General features: G+C 47.8%; 2 protein-coding genes across 3 annotated transcripts; both read right to left on the reverse strand.

Annotated features, from left to right (window-relative positions):
* Positions 1-753: 753 nt before the first annotated feature.
* LOC120877826 (valosin containing protein) lies at positions 754-17,895 on the reverse strand. 2 transcript variants are annotated; one of them, XM_040260261.1, is made up of 18 exons: positions 17,806-17,895; positions 16,194-16,468; positions 12,324-12,435; positions 11,966-12,138; positions 10,747-10,889; positions 10,045-10,175; positions 9,233-9,364; positions 7,867-7,969; positions 5,828-5,961; positions 5,614-5,749; positions 5,113-5,225; positions 4,534-4,698; positions 4,321-4,443; positions 3,901-4,113; positions 3,395-3,703; positions 2,971-3,126; positions 1,577-1,731; positions 754-1,425 (listed from the first exon to the last, which is right to left on the reverse strand). In XM_040260261.1, exons 2-18 carry the CDS (start codon positions 16,208-16,210, stop codon positions 1,320-1,322), a joined length of 2,421 nt encoding a protein of 806 aa, XP_040116195.1. In that variant the 5' UTR covers positions 16,211-16,468; positions 17,806-17,895; the 3' UTR covers positions 754-1,319. The 2 variants fall into 2 exon arrangements, with proteins under 2 accessions (XP_040116195.1, XP_040116281.1); XM_040260347.1 differs by lacking the exon at positions 16,194-16,468.
* FANCG (FA complementation group G) lies at positions 17,673-23,572 on the reverse strand. Its single transcript, XM_040260464.1, has 14 exons — positions 23,002-23,572; positions 22,723-22,813; positions 22,132-22,263; positions 21,698-21,900; positions 21,085-21,220; positions 20,776-20,906; positions 20,542-20,688; positions 20,263-20,414; positions 19,826-19,892; positions 19,267-19,556; positions 19,068-19,114; positions 18,743-18,898; positions 18,165-18,288; positions 17,673-18,036 (listed from the first exon to the last, which is right to left on the reverse strand). Exons 1-14 carry the CDS (start codon positions 23,095-23,097, stop codon positions 17,940-17,942), a joined length of 1,869 nt encoding a protein of 622 aa, XP_040116398.1. The 5' UTR covers positions 23,098-23,572; the 3' UTR covers positions 17,673-17,939.
* Between the last annotated feature and the right edge of the window lie 898 nt (positions 23,573-24,470).

Consider the following 24,470-nt stretch of genomic DNA (forward strand, 5'->3'; position numbering starts at 1 on the left):
GCCCCAATTTAATCAGTCTATGTAACTATCTTGAGTCCTTGCAGATCACCTACCTATAAAGGTCAAACTGGATGCTGGTGTAAATACTAGAATGACTAGCTTGATTCAGTAGATTATTTTCTCTGCATCATATTCTTCTTCAGTAAGGCATCACGATACGGATCCCAGAAATACTAAGGGATTACGCTGGTACATGTTGAACAAAGACGACACACTATACCTCGACAAAACTATGCAAGCAATCATCTGAAAAACTAGGAGCAGGGGAGGATGTTTAGTTTAGAAAGAAACACATCCAAAACTAGAATTTTATATTAGAAAAAAAGCTATGTTTTTATAATACAAATTACATAAAGGTGGACATAATTGTTAAGTGATCCTCAACCAGAACATGAATATATGAAAATTTTTAGATGCATCAAGAGAACATCCATCTCCAGAGACTATACCCCAACCCAGGCTTGGTCAGGAAAAGGGGACTCTACAGGCCTAGTCTCACCATCCCCATCAAATATAGGTAGAGGATGCCACATTCACCACTTCTGAAGTTCCATCAGGCTGCGCCCTGCCCTCCACTGCAGTCCTATCCAGTGAAACCGCAGACACTGGGCAAGGCAGCAGTACACCAATGTTAATCAGGAGGGGAAGAGGGTGCAACCTCACTTCTAGTATTTCACATTTGGAAGAGTGCCTTGGCAGTGAGGAGCAGCCCAAGGCCCTTCCCAGGAAAGAAGCAGGCACAGGGGCCAGGACTCAGGCTCCATTTTGACCCAACGTTTATTGTCCTTTTACAATATGTCATTTTTGGTTTAGAAACTGCTTGTGATTAGTTTTCCAACATTAACTCAAAGCATGTAAAATAAAAATCAACCTACTCTCTATATAAACACCCAGCAACTGTAGCCCTTCACCCTCCTGCCCAGGTTGGGTAGGGGAAAGGGAGGGCTTGGGCAGCATTGAGTGAAGTGCAGATGCTTTGCTGTGGGGACTGGTGATAACGCCTTTGTTCACACCCAGAGGTTCCCTGCACTGCTCTAAACTACAGCAGAAATGGTGTAGGCCCCAGGCCCAATTCCTTGTTGGTAATTCACTCTCCACCTCCCAAATGAAAATCGCTTTTATTTTATCGCTTTTGTATTTTTTTTTTTTTTTTTTTTGCAACAGTAACCCCCTGTCCACAGTCTGACTGAAGCTGAACTGTTCAGACTGAGGAATGGAGCAGGCTGTGGGCGCACGCCTGGTCCTTCCTGGGCGAGCGCCCCCACCCTCAGGGAACAAGATCCAGCCAGGCCAGCTCACTGCTTGCTGGCCACCACCACTTAGCCATACAGGTCATCATCATTATCTTCCGTGTACACACTGCCACCTGTGCCACCGCCACTGCCCTGACTGGGGCCAGCTCCACCCTGGTTTCCTGAAGGGAATCTGTATTAAGAGCAGAGGCAAAAAAGAGGGTTAGGATAGGGCTTGTGTAGGATTTTCACAATTACCCCTTCTAGCATCCTTAGGGCTCCCACTACCTTGGTTGTATAGTTCCCCAGGATGACTTAAACATAGCCCACTGAAACCTAGTTACCTGAAGCTGCCAAAGCCCCGACTCTGCTGAAGGGTCTGAGCAAACATTTCATACTTCCGGATGTCATTATCACTGACAGAACGGCGGGCAAAGCGCATGGCTTCCTCAAAGTGATCTCGGCGGATCTCAGGCACTGGATCGTCCTCTTCTACTTCCTGTAGGATAGGTAAACACAGACCACCAGAGCTGGTTAAGGCTCTGCCTGAATTCCTTCCCTAGCCTTCCTGACCCCATTATTGCAGCAGCAGATTGGGCTTCTCCTATCCAACTTGAATATGCTGCCAGGCCAATATTCCTAAAACTGAGTCATTGCCTTGCTTAAAAACCTGCCAATGTATTCTGGAAATGGTAAAACTAGAGGGACAGATTTCACTACTAAGAGCTTATGGTGGGAATAAAAAGCTGATTAAAGTGACATGAGAGGGATTTCCCTGGCAGTCCAGGGGTTGACACTCTGGGCATCCAGTGCAGTGGGGATGAGTTTGATCTCTGATCGGGAAACTAAGATTCCGCATGCTGCAGTCAAAGAAAGGGGAAAAGGTGGCATGAGGGAACTTTTTGGGATGACAGAAATTTGTCCATCTCAACTGTGGTAGCAGTTACAGAACTTAAAACATATTTGTTAAAAAGCACGGAAATAGTATACTAAAAATAGTGAATTTTACAATATGTAAATTATACCCTATAAGCCTATATTTTCAAAAAGAAAATGTCAATGGCTCTCAGTGCTTATCACAACTGAATTATACCTTACTCACAGGCCTCACTTCCAGTAACACACAACCTCTTTAATGTATCCAGGTTCTCCCAGTTCCTGCAGTTCTATTCCTCAAGCAATCTACTTGGGTGACTTACTTCCTTTACCTAATCTCTATTCTCTTTATAGCCCAGGCTTACACCCTATCTCTTCTACTAAGAAGCCACTCAACTGCTGTGACTTTGGATCACTGTAGTTTATAAGCTTTTATGAGAGGGAGAGAAACATCACTAATGGTAAAGAAAGCCAATTAGTTATTTGCTTATTAAGTCAGTTTCCAACACTGTGCCATGATACAGTGGGAAACAAGTGAGATAACAAGAGTCCCTATCTTTATTGAGCCTATATACACATAGATATCAAATTCTGCATTTAATTCAGGGGGTCCATGGAACACCAGGAAAAGGTCCATAGATCCTAGCTTCTCAGCCCTGCTCTATTTGTTTCTATGCTCATTTCTTCTCAGCCTTTGTAATTCCTGATTGACATGGTTATCTGAATACTGAGCATTTTCTCTTCCATGCCATGCTAAACATATGACAGATGACCTTTCCAAAACCGTACACTCTAGGGCACCGTGGAAATTGTCCCCTGGCTCCCTACGACAGGCACATCTGGGTTAAGGATGCAGACTCACCATTGCTGATGGGTTGGTCTGCCGCTCCCGTTCTCGCCTGATTTCACTCTCAATTGATTCACGAATGGCCAACTTGCAAGCACGCTGGCAAATCTCGGTCAAGTCAGCTCCAGAGAAGCCATTAGTCATTTTAGCCAGGAACTCTAAATCCACATCCTAAAAGAAGCAACAGAGCTACCTTAGCTTTTAGCCTCTTTTGATACACTGATCTTTGAGCCACCAAAGCACTCCCAATTCCACTTTGTTCCATCCTCTGCCACCAGTTTTATTCCTTATTCTAGATATCTTAAATATCCTCAAATCTTCCATCTTTCCTTTTCAACCATAACTCCAGGAATCCCCAATGGAACCTTGTCCAGGAACCAAGGAGCATTCCACACAGCCTGCAGATTCACGACCCTATGACCCAAGACCTTGCACCTGCCTTGGCAACTGGGGACTTGCGCAGGTTGGCCTTAAGAATGGCAACACGGGACTTCTCATCGGGAAGTGGGATATAGATGAGCTGATCAAGGCGGCCAGGTCGCAGGATGGCAGGATCAATGATGTCAGGTCGGTTGGTAGCGCCAATGATAAATACATTTTTCTTTGTGGACATGCCATCCATTTCTGTCAGAATCTGGTTGATGACTCGGTCGGCAGCCCCACCACCATCTCCAATGTTGCCACCACGGGCCTTGGCAATCGAATCCAGCTCATCAAAGAACAGTACACAGGGGGCAGCTTGGCGTGCCTGAGAGAGAGACAGATGGACTCGAGCATTAGCACAACTGGGTCTCTCAGACCTGAGGAAAAATGAAAAATAAAGTGACCTTCACTGCCCTAACTGAGCTGCCAGAATGGGATGGTCATAACTCTCTCAAAGAACAACCTCTACCCCTAACTTGTTCCCAAGCAAGTGAATTGATAGCCCAGCCACTTGTAGCTCACCTTGTCGAAGATTTCCCTCACGTTGGCCTCAGACTCCCCAAACCACATGGTAAGCAGCTCAGGACCCTTGATGGAGATGAAGTTGGCCTGACACTCATTAGCAATGGCTTTGGCCAGCAAGGTTTTCCCACAGCCAGGAGGTCCATAGAACAGTACTCCCTTGGAGGGTGTCATGCCAAACTTGAGGAATTTGTCTGGGTGCTCCACAGGATACTAGGAAGAAAAAGAAAGAGGATTCAGGGCTAAGCATCCTCCCACACCATCTCATGGTGTAAGGTGACAGGATTCTTGGTGCTTCCAAGAACAGCAGGTTCCTGAATCATGCTCATAATTTCTGCAATCAATGTGCCAACACCCCAATACCACCAGCTCAATGACAATGTGCTGAAGCAGTGACCTACCCTGGACCAAGCACCCTACCTGGACCAGCTCCTGAAGCTCACGTTTGACATCCTCCAAGCCCCCAATGTCCTCCCAGGTCACCTGAGGCACCTCTACCACAGTTTCCCGTAGTGCTGATGGGTTGCTCTGGCTCAGGGCCCACTAAAAAGGGAAGAAAAATTGGGGATGAGAATTGCCAGGCAAGAGATCAAAGTGCATGTGCGTGCACCTGAAAGGGAGAGCGGCCCTTACTCGGAAGTCATCCATAGTAACTGCCAGGGAGTTCATGACCTCAGCATCAATGGTCTCGTCTTCTAGGTCAATGAGGTCCATCTTCTTGCGGATGGCTTGCAGAGCAGCCTCAGAGCACAGGGCTGCTAAGTCAGCTCCCACATGCCCATGAGTCTCATTAGCTACCTGCAGAGAGAAGATCCACTTACTCTCCTGTCTCTGAGACCTAGCTTAGATGTCTCTATTCTGCCTTAGATAACAGAACCCTGCCCTCTTCCTCTTGACTCCTATCTCTGGGTCCTCCATTTCCCTAAACTCATACAAGCAGCCCTTTCATTAGCTGGACTCTAAGTATTCAAGCTGGCACTCGGGGCCTGGAAATAAAGCTGCCCCCAATATTCTGGTCCACCCCAATTCAGTGTAAACCAAGAAAAATGTCAAGCCTAGTTTCCTGGTTTCAATCTCAGATCACTTCCCTTTCCCTGCCCAGGAATTAAAATCAATTGCCTCACATCTGAAGCTTCTGACCCTAGTCAGTTCCCTTCAACTGTCTGGAAACAAGACATCTGAACTTCTGGCCAGCCCTCATCAACATGCCACCTGTTCAAGGTCCACATCATCTGCCAGCTTCATGTTCTTGGTGTGGATCTGAAGAATTTCCAAGCGGCCCGTAGCGTCAGGGATTCCAATATCCACCTCTCTGTCAAAGCGACCTGTGAGATGACGCATAGACAGGGATCATTTCTGGTGCATAGGGAAGAAGGGCCCAGGCCTAAGGCATCCAACCATTCCACTGTGACCAGGAAATGTCTGGTGTTAGCACTGAAAGCCCCATAACTTGGGAAATCCCTCAGTCTCAGGCAAACCAGGATACGTGGTTACCCTGGACATGACATGGAATAAGGTAAAGAAAGGACTTTACTCTTTGCCTAATTGCAAAGGGCTTCATGAAATCCTCAAAAAAAAAAAAAAAAAAAAAGAAATCCTCAGGATTAGGTGACTTAGATGAAGGACAGATATGGGATCAACAGGATTAAGCCCACTGGAGACATAATCTCCACATGAACAAAGACAGCAAGAAGAGTTATTTGGGGTCCTTACCAAATCGCCGTAGGGCTGGGTCAATGCTGTTGGGTCTGTTGGTTGCTGCCATAACAATGACATGTGCTCTTTGCTTTAGGCCATCCATGAGGGTCAACAACTGTGATACAATACGTCGCTCCACTTCCCCATGTGTCTGTCAGGACAAAATGTCTGGTCAGAAGTGAAGTCAGGACCTTTTACAACCCTATTATCCCCTTGGTTAAGTTCCTACTTTCTCTCTTTTGGGAGCAATGGCATCCAACTCATCAATGAAAATGATAGCAGGAGCATTCTTCTCAGCCTCTTCAAAGGCTTTACGAAGGTTGCTCTCAGACTCACCGGCCAACTTGCTCATGATCTCAGGACCTGAAAGCAAATAGAATGCATGCAGTGACAAAAATACACTCTTCCTCAATCTCAGAAAGTATTCGGATATCTTGTCTGTCTAGCTCAGAGACAGGTCCTGGGTGAGAATGTGCTAACATCTGCCTACTTTCTCACAGCCCCTACCAATAATTATCCCAGGGTAGCGACCAAGCCAGGATAAAAGGAAGTCAAGGGGCTCAATACACTTATCTCAGTTGAGCTGAAAGGTAAGAAGACGGTGACAGCAGATGCTGTGGGACCTCTGGCCAGAGCAGAAGCAGCACTGGTTGGACCACCTTCCAGTGAAATATCATTCTCAAAGAGACGGCTGATCTCAGCCAGTCTTCCCCCAAACCCTCTCCAATAAGTAAGCATAGACATTTTGTGCCGGGAGCCAGTGTGAGGAATTCCACCCATGACAAGGTCATGCGGCAAGAGCTCTGATGGCAAGGCTAATCAGACCTCAGGTTTTCCCCTGGAATTTCCTGAGCATCCACCCCCCCAAAAATAAGAATCTGCCTGCTTTTCCATATCTGCCTGATATTCTCTGGAAAAAAGTCAATTCAGGGCTTTAGTCTTCTGCATTTGAAAGGGATGTTTCAGTTAAACCCCCTCTTATAGCTCTCTAGCTTGCCTAACAGGTTCCCCGGACCTCTTACAGCTTGTGAATTGCTTACAGCCCGCCAACCGCGAGAGGCACAAAGCTTAAAAGCATCTTAAAGATACAGAGCCTTTTCTAAAGAGTTAAAAATTATATTGGTAGAGGGTTTTCACTGTTGACTCAATGACTGCTGCCAGGCCTCCATATTCTTTATCTTTTAGGCAGCTGGGGAGGATGTTAATCAATATAAACAGGATATGGAAAAAGATATATAATAGTTTTGATGTTAGCAACACTAGACTTTTGAGTTAATTATTTCTTTTGTTATATATCACTGCACTCCTCTTGTGTCCTTGCTATGTAAGAATGTAACTTTATTTAGTGCTTTCTCAGAGTGGCACCAGACCTTGGGAAGATCAGCACAAATAAGTCTTCTAGTTGACAAACTCTTATCAGAAAAAAGGCTGTAAAATGTTAATTGGCCCTTTTTGGCCAGAAGACAATGTAAATTACCTAAGACTTGTGTATACAACTAGGTATGCAGAGAGAAAAGCCTGGTTTTGATAAGAGTCTGGGCTGCTAACACTGCATAATTTTGTATTACCCATTGATCTCTATGTACAATCTAAAAGGTATATAAGGCCTTCTAAACAATAGGAGCCGGAGCCAGTCGCTGGACTGGTTTCCCCCGTGTCTCTCTCTTTTTCCCTCCCTCTCCTCTTTACTTTAATTTCAGGCTAAATTCCCATCTGGGGCACAGAGGCTCACCAAGTCTACTTACTTGCCCTGGCTGTTAAGACCCGGACGAAAGGGAGCCTAAGGCGAGGCACCCTTAGATAGTCAAGTGAGCGCCGGATGGTGCAAATTCCTTGTCTGGAATTTTATTGGTCTTCCGCGTAATCCAAGTTATTCAGCTCTCTTCCTCCACTTAATCTTCCTACTACACTATTTCTTCCTAATCTAATCTTATATTAATAAATAAATAAGTCTTTCCTCGCCAACTCCGTCCACCCTTCGAATTCCCTGGATCCACCGGGGCTGGACCCCGGCAATTTTGAGTTCTCATTCTAACTTACTCCTCTTTAATGTCTTCAGCCTGTTAATGCTCTTTCTCAAGGTGGGATAATCAAGGGACCCCAGAGTAGCATACCCTCCCCTTGCTGCTTATCTGTCTGCAATGGACTTTAGAATACAAACACTTAAGTATACATGAGCACGTCCATGATTTCTCCTGCTCATGAGACTGGATCATGCTTAGCTCAAAGTGGAGTCCAGCCAAACACAAAGTGAACCAAGTCTCCTACCATTGATCAAAAAGAAGAAGGCGCCAGTCTCATTTGCCACAGCTCGAGCAATCAAGGTCTTCCCTGTCCCAGGAGGTCCATAGAGCAGGATTCCTCGAGGAGGCTGAGGACCAGTACAGAGGGTTGATTAGGTTCAGACTCTCATCTTCTCCCAACCCCAGGTACCCTAAAATGGCCTAAGAAGGACTCTATTTAAACAGGATGAGAATTAAAGCTCAACTCTGAATGAGCCCTCAAATAGCAGTTGTTAGGAAGACACTTTACTTCAGACCATACTCACTCCTCTCTGTAGCAGAGATAATAATGCCAGAAAGCTGACAATACTTATGAATACATAGGAGACAGAGAGCAGAGAAACCACACGAAGAAACTCTCAGTGTGAGTGAGTCTGAAGATCCTGGATCTAGGAAAAGTAAGAGGGCATTAGGCCAAGGGCATGACTTTAGACAGGTAAGAGCCAAGGACTAGCTCAGCCATTTAAGAGTGTTGGCCAGAGGCTCATTCACTGCTATAATCACAACCCTCCAGGATTTATTATAACGTTGGAATGCCTTCCCCTACCAACAGCCACAAGTTTTCCTCTTTGAAGTTGTCTTTTCTCTGGCTTCATCAACTGGATGGATATGGAAAAGTACCCCCCAAAAAGATAAATTTATTTACACAATGTATACTAGGGAAAGGGATAGATGGAAACTTCATCTTCAGGGTGTCCTATGATACAGAAACAATTGGGATGTTACATTTTAGACCAGCAGTTCTCAAATATTCTGGACTCAGGATCCTTCACACTGCAAATTTCCTTTACTGCTATTGGGCAACACTTGGCTTCCCTAGTGGCTCAGAGGATAAAGCGTCTGCCTGCAATGCAGGAGACCTGGGTTCGATCCCTGGGTTGGGAAGATTCCCTGGAGAAGGAAATGGCAACCCACTCCAGTATTCTTGCCTGGAAAATCCCATGGACAGAGGAGCCTGGCGGGCTATAGTCCATGGGGTCGCAAACAGTTGGACACGACTGAGCGACTTCACACACACACATTCTAGACAAGCTGGCAAACTATGGTGAGACTTAAAATAATAAATATTTAAAACAGACTATTTATATTTATAGGGTCCATTAGATAAGAACGGTCTTTACATTTTGAAGGTTGTAATTAAGAAAAGAAATTCAACAGAGAACTTAACTGGCCTACTCTGTTCTAGACCATTAGTAGCTGTAACAAATTTAGAGTGTTCTATAAACCTGAATATAGTACTTCCTCTCGAATCCAAGGCAATGATGAAACACAGATATGAAAACAGGTCCTAGGAATAGATGGTGAGTAGTTGTTAATCACCACCCTAGGTTAACAGAGCCCAGAATACTCACCTTCACACCAATGGCCTTAAAGAGGGCAGGATGTCTCAGGGGCAACTCCACCATCTCCTTTATCTGAGCTAACTGTTTCCTGCAGCCACCAATGTCATCATAGCCCACTTCATTCAAGGACTCTTCCTCATCCTGAAGATGGAAGAGAAAAAGAAAAGGAGAAGGTAAGAATGCTACCATCAGCAAAAGGTGAGTTTCTCTAAAGCTGGTATAGAGAATCTGCTGTATGAGAAGATTCTGCTCTAAGGGGATCATGCCTCAAAGAACAATTCAAAAAACCCCAGGGCAAGAATTTATTTATTTATATGGCCATGCTGCGCAGCTTGTGGGATCTTAGTTCCCCAACAGGGATCAAACCCGCACCCTAAGCAGTAAGAGTGCAGAGTCCTAACAACTGAGCTGCCAGGGAATTTCCAATCTTTGCTTTTACTTTATATTTGTTTATTCATTCCATGACAAAGATTTCTAGCATAGCCTTTCCTTATTACATTGTCCTTAGTCTTATTGCAGTGGGCACCCCTAAGACCTGAAGCTAGAAAGTGTGGGAAATGGGCAGGGATCTAGATGTCATCATCAGCATCACTTCTTCAAAAATTATTTCAATCACTAGACTCATTAGGCTCAATCTAGATTTTAAAAATTATTGATATCAGATACTTCTAAAAAATACCTAGGTCCAGAAATGAATAGCTATGCTTTCCACCTCTGGGAAGTAGCTTAACCATCAAGCCTGAGGATTCTTTGGAACTACCACACTACTGCCCTGCTGAGCACTCACAAAGTGGGATACCGGGATCAAGAAGAGAACTCACCTCTCGTTTGATAGGCTCCCCTTCACAGTGGATCACTGTGTCTGGCGCAACAATGCAATAAGGACTGGGATCTGTCTCCACTACTTTGAACTCTACAGCACGCATTCCACCCCGGACAAGGAAAATGTCTCCTGTGAGAGCAATCAGCAAAAGAGCAGTCAGAGGTATCTATCACCAGACCAAGCTAAGAATTCCCCATCAGAACCTGGGATCTAGAATGCCAAGTTCACTAGATACTGTCCTTTCTCCTTCCCATCCACATCTTATTAAGCATCAGGCAAAAAGAGAAAGCTAAATTGTGAAAAGTCTCTCTGCCCCTCAAAAGACAGTGTATAAAACCTGATGTGCCAGGAAGAAACCCATAAGATTTTTGACTTCTGGGGTATAGATAACCCAAGCTTGCACAACAACTACCACCAGCAGAACTGTGCTAAGTATTAAATACACTGTGGACTGTGATACACCCCAAATTGCCCACCTCTTCCTTCAGAGATACAAGAGAAGATAGTTTACTGTACTGGAGCAAGGAGTGGGGATGGGAAAAAGGGGAAGTGCAAGGAAGCAGGGAAGGAGAGAGTACACATGTGCAGAATGTGTATGTATGCATACATGTATGAGAATAGACAAAGATGGACCAAGGTTTACTTTCGGGTATCCCTACAACAACAGCCCTTGAGTTCAGTCCTTAGAATTATTTCTCACCTTTCCGGATGGGTCGATAAGCTTCCAGGAAGTATGGCTTAAGGTAAACCTCAAAGAGATTGCCAGTGATGCCTTCCACCGTGTCATCGATGGGTAGTACATGGATGCGTTTGCCATACTTTACGTCAGGGCATGGCTGGATGCTGAGGATGACAAGCAGACTCCACATTACCAACCACACCGCAGCCCCAAGCTCTGGGTGTCCAAAAGGGCCTGGCACAGAGAGCTGATGGCGAGCGAAAGAGAAAAGGCAGGGATGGCTTTAGGTGAAGAGAGGCAGGAGGGTAGGGTTGGATTGAGGGCAAAGCAACAGCCAAGCAGAACAGGTCATATGCAGGGTAGTGATAGGGGGAGCCTCTAGAAGCAGCTGCTGAGACTGCCCACTCACAACTGGTGAGGCAAAAGAAAGGCCCATACATCTGGAATCCCCACAAAGACACAGAAAGGAAGGTCTTCAATGAGACATATCCAAGGATGACCCATTCTGGTTACTACTGGTAACCGAACATTACAAAAGGGGACCTTAGTCTGACAGGTGTCAGGGTCAGAGAAATACATGTGAAAAAATCATCTCGGTCAGGTGGTCAGAGCACCTTGAGAAAGTGACTAAGCACTTCCAGGAAGAAGGCTCCATAAAACCTAGAATCCCCCCAAAAGAATCTGAAGCCTGAGATGTTCCTGGCCAGGTGACAAGATGGTTGGGTAGCAGTAGCCAGTGATGACTTCAAGAAGGAGAAACCTCTTGCCTAAAGTCTAATCACTCAAACTGGAACTATCCTAGGCCTGGCTCAAACTATGCCTCTCACCTCGATTAGCTTGGATCTTTATACAAACCTGCTAGGAGTCCACCTTCCATGCCCATACTCCCATCTCATTCTAGCCCTTACAAAAGCCATCAATGCAAGGCTATAAGCTTATTTGGCAGATACAGCCCTCAAATGGCATCCTAAACCAAGGTCTATGGTGTGACCCCTGGTAGAAAAAAACAAAGGTACCAAGAAAGTCAAGAAATGCCAACCTGTTCCAAGGATCATGAAGAGGCAGATTTTGAAGTCCCAGAGGCAGACCCAAAACCTAAAGACAACCTAGAAACCTAAGTCTTCCCATGGCCTACAAGCTCCCAATATCTGCAGTTGCCAAGGCCTTTATGGGGGTACTGCCTGTAAAGCAGGCAGTCTCTGGCCTCCCATCCCCGAGGGGCCAAGAACTCCACACACACCTGATAACATCCCCCAGGTGTACACGAAGGTTATTCCGAACAACTCTATTCATTCGAATCTTCTCATCAGAACATGTGTCATCAGAAAGCACAATGCACACAGCTTCCCGCCTCTTCTTTCCTTTCAGCAACACTGTGTCACCTCGGAACAACTGGAGTTCATCCATCTTGGGCTGAGGAAAGAAGGTTAAGGCCTTTGGGTCACTGAGCCAGGGGATAAGCAGCAGCCCTGGAGGTTGGGATTCCCAGTAAACCCCATTCTATCTGTGGTCACTGCAAGAAAAATGAGAAAAGAAACCTGGGAAAAGCCCTCAGGTTAAGTGCAATAAGCAAAGATTGGACCGTGGACCCAACTTACCTGGGACAAGGATACCACACTGTTGTCCTCATTGATGGCTTCATCAACAATTAACCGATTGGGACGGTTTTTCTGTTTAAGAATGGCTGTTGATAAATCATCGCCTTTTGAACTAGAAAGAGAAAAAGAAGTCAGTTCCAAAACAAATTCCAGCAACATCCCCACCAGTCTCTAAAACTCACACTTAGGAAAGAAATAGTGCATTGACGAAGTTGTCTCCACATAGAGCTCAAATAAAGAGAAAGTCAGCCAAGATCAAGAATGCTTATCAAGTACATATTACAATTCCTATTTCAGCAACTCTTGGTATTCCGAGTACCGGTATCCCTGTTGTAAGGCCTAGGTGATCTTGCCTAGGGTCAGGAAACTAAGAAAACAAAATAAAAGTGGAGGCTGAGCAGTAATTAGACAAATGGAAATAGTCTTAGACAGTACAGAATAGTGATTAAGAGAAGGGGCTCTGCAGTCAGACCTGTTGGGTCTGAATTCCAACCCTGCCACTTAGCTGTGATCTTGGGCAAGTGATTTGACCTCTCTGGAGGCTGATATAAAACGGAGACTACAGTAGCACTCATCTCAAGAGGATTACTATATTAAGATAGTGAGACGCTGAATGCAAAATGGACTGTCTTAAGTGAGATATGATTGTCTGGCATATGGTATCTGAGGTTTAGAATGATTAGCATTGTAGAACATAGCACAAGCTCTTTCTCTGCTGATCTTCCTGCAGTAAGACAACCTCCCATGGGGCTTGGAGAGGCCCCAAGCCCCACAGAGTAAGCCTGGAAGCTATGAAGAAGAATCATTAGAAATTGCCCTTCCTACTGGCTAAACCTGCTGAACGCCAGAGCATTCTGTGCGCCACAGGAATGCAAAGCATAGAGACCACCATATTTGAAAAAAGTGAACACAAAACACTATCAGATCTGGAATCTCCACCAGAAAGAAACTCAAGCTCAAATGGAGTTTCAAGGTTATCTCTGCAAAGATACACAACTCCATTGAGTTGGTTCAAAAAGTTAAAACCAAGAAATGCTAAGACATGGGACAAATCCAAATCCCTCTTGTCTAAATCAAGGTTGCCTGAGTCTGAACTCAGTTTAAACTACCTAAATAAACTACCTAAACCACTTCCCAACACCAATTTCTCTGCGGGCTCTCCCTTTAAAGAAAAAGTCTTACCTTGTCTTAGTAAGGCTCAGGAAAACATGGGCATTAACCCAAATAAGGCGGCCAGACAATGGAAGACACCAAGGAATAAATAAAAAGAAACATTTCCCATGGATTATTTCTTCACTCAACAAATTAACAAGGGGTGTGTCTGTGTGTGTGTGAGCTTCCTGGCACTAGCAGTACAGAGTCTGTCTGCCAATGCAGGAGACTTGGGTTTGATCTCTGGGTCAGGAAGATCCCCTGGAGGAGGACATGGCCACATACTCTTCAGTATTCTTGCCTGCAGAATTCCACGGACAGAGGAGTTTGGCAGGCTATGGTCCCTAGGGTTGCACAGAGTTGGACATGATTGAAACAATTTAGCATGCACACATATATTATGTTTTTCCCTGGTGGCTCAGATGGTAAAGAACCTACCTGCAATGTGGGAGACCTGGGTTTGATCCCTGGGTTGGGAAGATCCCCTGGAGAAGGGACTGGCTACCCACTCCAGTATTCTTGCCTGGAGAATTCCATAAATACTCCAGGCACCGTTGTAGGATCTGGGAATTATCAGCCAGCAAAAGACAAAATAGTATTCCTACCGGAAATATCTTCACAATTTGCAAGAAAAAAAGATGTCTGTACTCTAGAATAACAGCTAGGAAGTTAACAGGATTTTTTTTTTAACATCTTTTGGTCCTGATACGTTCAAAAGTAATATTACACAAATCCCATTCATCTAAAAATGTTATAAGTTTTCTGCTGACCCTCTCACATAGCCTGGATCTTTATTCATTCCCTTTAAACTAATTTCCAAGAGTGGAGTTTCCTTAGCTTAAATTTGCCTCCCCCAACCCAAAAGTCCCCTGGAGAAGGAAATGGCAACCCACTCCAGTATTCTTGCCTGGAGAATTCTATGGACAGAAGAGCCTGGTGGGCTACAGTCCATGGGGTCACAAACAGTCTGACACAACTGACTGACTAACTTTTTAACCCAAAGGTGGTGATCACAATGCTGCAGAGGCAGAGGCATACTCTTCCAATGCTTATAAACATCCTGGAAAGCAACCATGGTCAATATGAGAGAGCAATTTAAATCCATCAATTCTCCCTCTCTCCCATGCATCAAGATATCCTTCAAGGGCTGCCCATCTTCCTGTCTGATGTATAGGACTAGAGCTAGAAAAAAATAAAATATCAGGCGCCTCTAGCCATAACTTTGTGTTTTAACCCCAAAGCTGCATTCTAGGAAAATCTCCATTCTGCCTACGTTCCTGACCCTGGCACTGGCGAAGAGTGGGATGCTCTTAAAAAACCTTTAATTCCACATCTATCCACTGAGATCAAAGTAACCTCTACATGATGGAATTCAGTTTGATTCCAGGCCAACAGTCCTGGAGAACTGTTTTGGGGGACATCCTCCTGGTCTTCAGCATGATTCAGGCCCTTTCCAGAACCCCAGTGGGCCACAGGAGACTTGGACAGAGTTCAGGTAAGAGTCATCAAGATGACATAGAGATCAGAAACTGTCTTATGATGCCAGGTTCCAAGAATTCTGGACTTTTACTTTCAGTCTTGGAAACTAAAGACTAAGAGACTACTTTAATTATTAAGTAGTTCTTTTAAATAGGCACCTGAATAATACTTCATCTCAATTCAGAAACCGGAAAAAAAGGAACACGTCTTAAAAAAAAAAACAAAACCTAAACTCTCAAGTCAGTAAAGTTATTTGCATAGAAGGGTTTCCACAGGATGGCAGTGTCTCCCCCTATACTCCTAGAATCTAAAGCTCTTGATTCTAAAATGGACAGAGGTGGTCAGGTTTTATCTGATGCTTTCCTGAGCAGAGGGCCCAGGATTTCTCAACATAGCTGCTTAGGGAAAGGAATGTGTGAGTTTAAGGGAACTCTAACCTTCACACCACAAAGGCTGAAATCTAGAAAGGCCGATAAAAAACGACCTGAGATTTGAATTTTATCAAGAACCTAAAGAATTCCATTTCACAACATCAAGGAAAACTGACGAAAGCCTTCTCGTATGAATAACAAGCCTCAAGTATTAATATGAAGGCGGCCAGAACCGAACAGCTGGGCCCGCCCTCTACACAACAGCCTCTCACCACTGAGGTCTTCAACTACTGGCCACGCCGGCCCAGCTCTAAAGGGCTTTCGTGAGCTTCCCTGAGCTCCCAGGCCTTCCCCAGCGCCGGCCTCCGCCTCGGTCTCCGGGCTAAGGCCTTCACGTGGCTCAAAGTCCACGCCCACCGGGACCAGTTAGGGCGTTGGGCCCGCCGCGGGGCCTGCGCTCTCTAGGGACCAAAGGCCCAAAGCGGGTGGCAGATCAGATCGCAGGTGGGCGCCGCAAGGCCCCGGGGCTCGGCGCCGTCAGTGTGAGCCCGCAGACCTCACTAGGCCGGGACGGCCCTTCCAAAGGAGCCAATCAGGCCGGCCCGGGCCTGCATGACACAGCACGATCTGGCCCAGGCCCCGACCCAGGCCCAACGCAAGCCCTGCCTAGGGGGCGCGCGGGTGCGCAGCTGGGCCCGGTGGGGTCCGCGGCTCCTCATTCGCCCCCTTCCTCTTCTTCCCTCTCCCTCGTTCCCTGTCTCCACTTCCAAGACGCGCCCACAGCCAGGCCCGGCTGGGCCTACCCAGCACGGTGGGTCCCCCGGTGCGCGCACCCACAGAGGGCGGACGGGCGCGCGCTCACACTCACTCAGCTCCAGAGGCCATGGCGCGCGCTTCACCCAGCCGGCGGCTGTGGCGGACCGCAGGTAACGGCTCTGAGGGGTGGCAGGCGACCGACTGGGCCGGGACTCGGCTCTCCGGGAGGGGGGGCCGAGTGGCGGCGACAAACCCGCAGGCCTCCCTCTCCTTTCCTCCCAGCGGCACTAGGGCGGTGGACGAGCGGGCGGGCGACGCTGGCGCCTGATCCGCGAGGGGGTAGCGGCAGCGACGACTCAAACGACGGCTGCAGACGCTTCACTAAGACTGAGCGGAGAAGAGCCGAATCATCGGAAGGAGAGGTGCTCCCACCCCAGCCAATCAGCGTCTGCCCTGGCGACTCCCGCCCGCCTCTCTGTGCCTCTCCCCAGCAACCCGCAGACCGGAGCCAATCAGGAAATTCGTTTGTGGCCTGGCTCCCGCCTCAGGGGCGCAACACGCCTAGTAACGCCACGTCAATTGGCCGCAACGCTACGCTTCCTCGACGGATTGGGATTTCCGACCAATCAACAAAAAGAATAGGGCCAGATCGACTGGCGAAAGGAGAGCCTTTATCCCTGGGAGGCAGACTCTCCCACTTGGCTCCAGTTCATTGGCTCCTGAGTTTACCCTACTAGAAAAACCTGGCACAATGGATTGAACCTTAGTCGGGTTGTATTGATAAACTACACACCCGTCTTCTACCAAAACCTGAATATCCACTCTAACCCCTCTCCTTGCTCCTTCAGGACGCCGGCTCCAGCCGCTTTTATTCTGGACTCTTAACAACCCCAGCTCTTAATCCACTCTATCCTATCGTCATTACACCCTTTGGTAATCGTAATCCCATAGGCTTTACAGTTTCTCAGAGCTTGAAGATACATGCTTCCTTTCCACTGGCTATTAATATTCATGGCTAAAGGAGGGAGTGGACTCAAGTCCAGAAAGGAGTCAAAAGCAGCTACAGAACACACAGCAGATTCAATAAAGCCCAAGGCAGCAAGAAAATTGTACAGTCTTGGAAGTCCTTAGGCCCAAAATGCCAGGTTGTTGCTGTTAAATCTTTAAGTCGTGTCTAACTCTGCAACCCCACAGACTGCAGTGCGCCAGTCTTTCCTGTCTTTCACTATCTCCCAGAGTTTGCTCAAATTCATGTCCAAATCGCCAGGTAACCCTAACTATATTCAGTATAGAGCTTTGGGGGCCTGTTGACTGAATTCACCCTTCACCCCTTATTGACACAGACATATTTGACTCATAGTGGAAATTCAAATTTGGAATTAGGGTAGGGGTGGGAAATTCCTCTAGAATTTTTGCTTTCAGATAACAAGGATTAAAGGCACTGCTTCTTGAGTAAGGATTCCCTTAGCCCTTTCTCAAGGCTCATAAGGTAGATGATGTTGGGAGAGGGTATCATGGACAACCAGCACTCAACTGACTCAGAAAGCTGTGAGCCTTCCCACTCAAGTATATGTAGTAGGCAGACAACAGATAGATATGAAATTTTACTCAACACATGAAAAGGGAAACAGGATAAAAGGTGCTATGAGCAAGTCAATGTCTTGTTGGTGGAAGCAGGGCTTCTCTGGAATCAGAATACCAAATTTTGCAGGACTACCACCAACCTCTCCAATTCTAGACATATACTGGAATGGTCAGCTCCAGCCACATTTCCCAAGGATGGGATGGCAGAAAGCCCTCCCTACAGATGGCCCACTGAGGCCCCAGTTCTGGTTCTTTGAAACATGGCAGCTACAGGTCACAAGTCTCCAGATGTCTGAAATTCCTCACGAAGGGTTTCACGGTCAGGGGGGCGGATCCAGCCCAAACAGGTTTCTAAGTACAGGGGAAGGGACCTGAAAGCAAAAAGGGTGAAGTCTAAGGGAGGATAGGCAGGAGACTGAATAGCCATTCACTCCCTTGATTCACCACTACCCCCAGTAGGCCTAAGCACTCTAGAAGCCAGCTGTCTCCTTAACCTTACCATGCAGTATTCTCCTGTGGCAACTCAGTTTGGGCCTCCAGCCTCCGCCAGAGAGCAGTGGCCTCATCCCTCCGATCCAGCCTCCTCAGAGTCTGAAGCAGGTGATAGGAAGCATCTTGATTACCTGTAGCCCCACCCCAGAGCACAGGGCCTTAGAACTTGACACAGACTTAACAGCATTTTATAAAAGGGGAAACTAAGGCCTAGAGCAGGGATGTGTTTTGCCTACATGGAATCAGGGGTACATCACTGCCAACAATGCCTAACCCTGGGTACTCCCTGCCCAGGACAAAGGGTTCAGTTGACCCTGCTCCTGCCCAACATACTCTCAGCACAGGTATGGTCTTTGTGTCTGAAGACATTAGGAAGCCTAGAGAACTCCTGGGAGGTCTTCACACATGCTTGTGTCTTGCATATGTCTGCACAACTGTTATGTATCCCTACATATATACAAGCACAATCCCATTCACCCCTCTGATCAAGGAACATCATTCTTACACTAATCCCCAAGTACCTCCCCATGGTCCTCTTTTGTCCTTACACATCTGTGCATAGCTGATGCCTGCATATGTACATACCTGGACACATCTGCACACAGAGAAGGAAGTCCTGTAGTGCTTTGGTATCCTGGCCAAGGGCCACCCATTCCAGTCCACGACTAATCAGGGCAGCTGTCTGAAGCTGTTGTAGTGCCATATCTGACGTACACCCCTGCTCACAGATGGAAGCAGGCCCTGGGGACCTCTCCAAAAATCAAGACATTTGTTTCCAGCCAGACCGTCCCCAAAACCTCAATACCATATCTCTTATGTTTGGAGTCCCTTTCTTTTAAATCTCTTGGTGGGCTAGGATACATGGAAAGGAAACCACCACCACCACAGAGAAAAACTAAGTCTAGCTCACCTTGTTCTTTATCCTTAGGTGTGGCCCGGAAGAGCAGCTCAAGGCACCTGAAGTGGGATAGAGAGCAGGGGTAAAGAAGAGTTAACCTCAGAAATTCTAGGGTGAGTAGATTAAGAATAGAGCTCACCAACTCAGGTCCCAATTACAAAATTATCCCTCCACATTTCCCCTAGGGTCCTGGTTGGCTTCCTGGACTCACCGGCTATATTCACTAATTGCCTCCTTTTGGGCCCCCAGTTGCACCCAAGCTTGGCCCTGAAGCAGATGGGTAGCAGAGACCCAGGGTGAGCAGTGTGGTGACTCTTTGGTTCTTCTTCTGGCATCTTCCCACAGCCGAGGCTTCTTGGGAAGCAGAAATGATGTGCGACTAAGCAGCTCCTCACATACGGTCAAAGCATCCTGGGCTCGGCCTGCCTGGATCAATGCTGCTGCTGCCTCCAAAAACAACTCAGGCACACAGGGCCCTGGGGGGCAAGGTGGTGGGGAGAACTGGGGTGGGAAGAGAATGCAATGCAGTGTCTTGAGGAGACATGAATCACTACCTCCAAGGCTCTAGTATCATCACCAGGCTCTAGTACCATGCAGGGACCATCCACTGCTTGCTGCCCTGGATCTCCCTTGCTCTGGGAACCTTCCCAGTCTGGTCTCCCAGAATGGACAAAAAGAGCCGAGGAAAAGTCAGAAAAAAGCACTCCTGCTCTACTCCAAAGGAAACTCCAACTCTCCCACCCCACTACACAGAAACGTGGCATACCCACCTTTGGCTCTGAGCCATCCAGCAACAGGGCGAGCAGGTCCAGGTAATGTTCTGCAGCGTCCGCTGCCCTGAAGAGTCATAACCCATGAGCCTCACCTTAGGCCATAGCAGGGCCCTCCAAAAGCTCTTAGCTAAGGCCCCTGGGGTGAGGGAAGGGTGAGGTGTGGGACTCTAACATTGGCTTGGTATGGATATACACTATTTACAGACTGGATCTGGGAGAAGACTTTATAGAATTTTCAAGATACATGAGGTTAGTGACAGGGTAAAGAGTCCTCAGCTCAGGTCCAGCAGCAAGGCAGGAAGCTGATAGTGGGGACCCATGTCCTACCCTTGACTTATTTATCCTCTCAATTTGCAAGAACAGAAGCAGAGTCACACCACAGGGGAGGCATCAGAAGTGGGAAGGGGAGCTCAGGTGAGCAAGATGGACCTCACCTTCCTGTCTGTAGGCATCGGCTTGCTAGCAGGTACTTGGCCTGGCTCTGTGTGCCACAGTGAAGGGGTGAGGCTGGGTCAGGTCGTGGGAGTAATAACTCTACCTCAATGAGAAGCTGACGGGCTTCAGGGATACGAGTGATACTCAAAGCCTAACAGAAAGAAGAAACTTATCTATAATCTCCGGGAACTATACATCCTTCTACTTAAACCTTGACTAGTCACACCAGCACAAGCATCTCAGCATTTCCCGCATCTTTGCCTGGCATAGTTCCTTACCTCAACCAGCAGCTCCAGACTCTCAATTTCTGCTGCCATGTTCCCCAGTTGCTGATATAGCCTGGAGGCCTCCAGAAGGGGGGGACCCCAGGTTGATCCCTCTTTCAGGGCTGCAACCAAGTAGAGCAGAGCTCTCTGTGGACTGCCCTAGGGGGTTGAAAGGACACAAGCCTCAGCTACCCTCACAAAGTAGAAAGCTGTGGTTTCTCCAACTCATCCTAGGACGGTCTTTACCATCTTACGAAGACAGGTCCCCAGGGCTGTGTATACCTGGACCAACAGAGACCGTGGGCACAGACCTGAGGCCGCTTCATGCAGGCTGCTCAGTGCCTTGGGCAAGCTCCCTGTGATCAGCTCCTGGAGGCCTGTGGGCAAGCAGGGTGTCAGCTTAGAGAGGCCAACAGGGCAAGCGGGCCTGATGGGGAAGAAGAGCACAGAGAAGTTCCACCAAGCTGAATGGTACAGGACAGAAAAGACATGAGCCCAGAGGACTTCTTAAGACAGGAAGTGGAGAGGAAGGGACAAGTCAGATTGTTAACTGGCCTTGACGATAGGCAAATGCTGTCAGAAGGACATCCCTCAAGCCTCCGGCATTCTGCAGGGTCAGCGGAGCATCTGACTCCTCAGCGGGGGGTCTCCAACTTTTCAGAAGCAGCAGCATATCCTCAGAGGCGCTGCTCTGGGGAAGAAGGATGATGAGAGGTTCCAGGCTTGTAATGACCCCTTCTCTATCTCAGTCTGCCCTGACTGGACTTTAAACTCAAGGATCCTCTTGGTTCTTGTTCCCTCATTTCTAAGAGATTAATAGCTGTGAAAAATCTGGGGCAGTGATAATCTTAATGAGTCTTCTCACTCAGGATAAGTCCACGAGGACACAGAGCAGGGACCATGTTTGGGTTACTGATGCAAAGACTGAAGCAGGGAAGTGACTTCAGCAAGGTCACAAGAGCCCTAATTCTACCCAAGATAATCAAGCTCCCAAGAAAATCCCTCCAATGAGGAACAAATCAGAGCAAGGTCACCTAAGAGTCCTGAGAGAACCGGGGTCTTCTGAACACCAACCCAGCAGCCTTTCCAGCACATAACGATGATACTGCAGCCAGGAAGGGTGGGAGGAGGAAAGAGACCCTTAGATCCAGATCATTATCTGAATTACCTGATTAACAGTCAGGGTCTGCAGCAGCAAGGTCAGGTCCCCAAAACGGTTTGTGGTCAGCCAGAGGGCAGCCTGCAGGCCGGCAAGGTGGTGAAGGGCAGGGAGCAGCTCCGGCAGAAGGGAGGAAACACGGAGGGCGGAGTCCCACAGCCCCCGGAGCTCATGTTCCAGCCTGGCTTCTAGATGCCCCTGTGTCTCCAGCACTGTAGAGTATACACACACATAGAGCTGAGGTGCAACTTCATCTCTAGCTTTCCTTCTCTGCAGGAGCCCAAAGGTCACAAAAGTGCTCCTGGTCTGAGGAACACATGGAGGGTCAAAGAAGGGCATCTCTGCGGAGGTGACAGATTATGTTGTTCCTCCTATCCCCCCTGCAAGAACTTAAGCCCAGACTGAGGCTGGCAGGGGCACGGAAGGCAATCTCTGGCCCTCACCTCTCTCTAGGCCCTGCTGGATATCCTGCGCCAGATCCTCAGTGAAACCCTGCGCCAGGTTTGCCCTCAGGGTGATAAAGTTGCAGATGACAGTCAGTTCCAAAGGGAGAACAGAAACGGTCACAGGGAGCCCTGGAGCAACAAATGTTGATCTCACAGACCACTCTCAGGTGAAAGAGATCACCCCACCCCAACCAAAATGGCCTCAATAAAGAACCCACTCTGGTAGATGACAGAACGGCCAGAATGTTTTCCAAATAGGCCATCTTGGAAACTGTTTCCTCAAATGCTTCCGTGTGTGTGTGTGTATGTGTGTATGATGGAACAGCCAGAATGTTTTCCAAATAGACCGTCTTGGAAATCACTTCGTCAAACGCTTCTGTGTGCTTATGTATGTGTGTGTGTGTGTGTGTGTGCATAAGGAAGAGAGAGATTCACCTATACAATGATGATTCCATTCCAGTCCTGTCTGTGTCTTAAACAGGACCCCTTACCCCCTGAGCAATCGCCTCAATTCTAGACATGCAGAAGAGGAACTGGTCTCTGGATGTGGAGGGCAGGAGTGACCATCCTGAGGAGGGCCCTACTTACCCCGCAGACTACAGAGGAGTCCCCTGAGCCCTTCCAGTGCATCCTGAGCCAACTGCTGTCGCCTCAGAGGCAGACTTGAGTCCTGAGCAACCTGTCAATGTGGGATGGGGTAATAGTACTTTCCTTGCAGCTGTGGCAAGGGGTTTCATTCTCCAGCCATTTCTGGTTCTTTATGGGAGGTCAAGCTCAGCCCCTCCCCACTGGCCAGAGTAAATCCACCGCATACCCTTTTCCTGGTATCTGGGGGCTGCAAAGCAAGGGTCCCAGCAACCGCGTTACCTTGGCCTGTCGAACTAGCTGGTCATTCTTTTCCCTCCACAGGTCCAGGCAGCTGACGTGTGAGGCTGAAGAGCCCAGAGGAGTCTGGTGAGCCATGATAGCCAAGGCTGGGCCCAGACACCTGAAGGGGGCTGCTGAAGGGTAAGCCTGAAGCCCCCACTGAGCAAGGAAGAAAGGGTTCGTGCACTTCTGCCCCCAGCCAAGAATCCTTTGCTGTTCGCGGGGTTCCAGTCAGGACGGCCTACCGTTTCCGGGAGAAACGGACTCTCCCCTGCTTGGCGGGGATTCCACCTCCGCCTTTTCTACCCGCGCTTCTGGTTGGCCCAGTTGGCAAAATGCTAGGCGGCGGTTGGTCGTCTTCAAGGGTTACTTACTCCTCGCGGGAAATTAGAAGAAATAAGAGGCCAGACCAGAAAGGGAGGCAGAGACGGGCCAGAGACCGGACGCGTGTCGGAGTGGGTAGGTCGTAGGGCTCGCCGTCCCGCTGTTCAGCCATCGAGGTTGCCAAAGCCTTGGGAAGTTGACCTCAACACTCAGAAACCGCGACGAAGTCTTTCCCTCCCAGCTAAAGGCCCACATCGGCCGGGAACTTCCCCCGCCGCGGCAGGCTAGCCCGCCCTATGCATGCTGGGAGTTGTAGTACCAGTGGGAGCCGCCAGGAAAAGTCCAGCCCCAGAAGTCTCTTCAAAAAGAACTGACCAGGACTTCCTGGTGGTCCAGTGGTTGAGATCCCAATGCAGGGATCACGGTTCAATTCCTGACGTTGGAGGAGCCCACATGCCTCGGGGCAACTAAGCCCAGGAGCCACAACTACTGATTCTGCCAGGTGCAACAAGAGAAGTCACCCAAGGAGAACCCGCCCACCACAAGGAAGAGTAATAGCCCCTGCTCCTGGCAACTAGAGAAATTTTAGGTGCAGCACCAAAGACCTAGCACAGCCATAAATTAAATAAATAAGAACTGACTGGAGACGGAGACCCTTGGTAATCAGCACATCCTATCACCATGAAGCACCAACATGCTCACCAGTCTGTTCAACCACATGCAGTCCGACTAGCTGGCAGTGCAGCCCCATGCCTGTGCACCCTGCACTGCTCAAATGTACCTGCCCAATCCTTTCAACAAATGGAGGGAACAGAACTGGAGTTCCATATGCAAAGAAGAAACAAACTGCAACCCTTGTCATCTACAAAGTCAACTCAAAATGGATAAACTGGACTAGAATTAAAATTAAAACCTCTTCTGCCACAAAGACACCGTCAAAGATGTAAGTCAAACCATTACGCTGTACACCTTAAACAGTGATGTCAATTATATCCCAATAAAACTGGTGGGTGAAATTCAGAGATGATTTCTCAATAGAAAATAAATATAAGAAAATTCAAAGAAAAGCCACAAAGTGGGAGAAATTATTTGCAAATCATATACCTCCTCTCTTCAAATGGTCACATCTCTTCCTGTTCTGGGCA

The sequence above is a fragment of the Oryx dammah genome, unplaced genomic scaffold (genome assembly GCF_014754425.2).
Source record: "Oryx dammah isolate SB20612 unplaced genomic scaffold, SCBI_Odam_1.1 HiC_scaffold_1, whole genome shotgun sequence".
NCBI lineage: Eukaryota > Metazoa > Chordata > Mammalia > Artiodactyla > Bovidae > Oryx > Oryx dammah.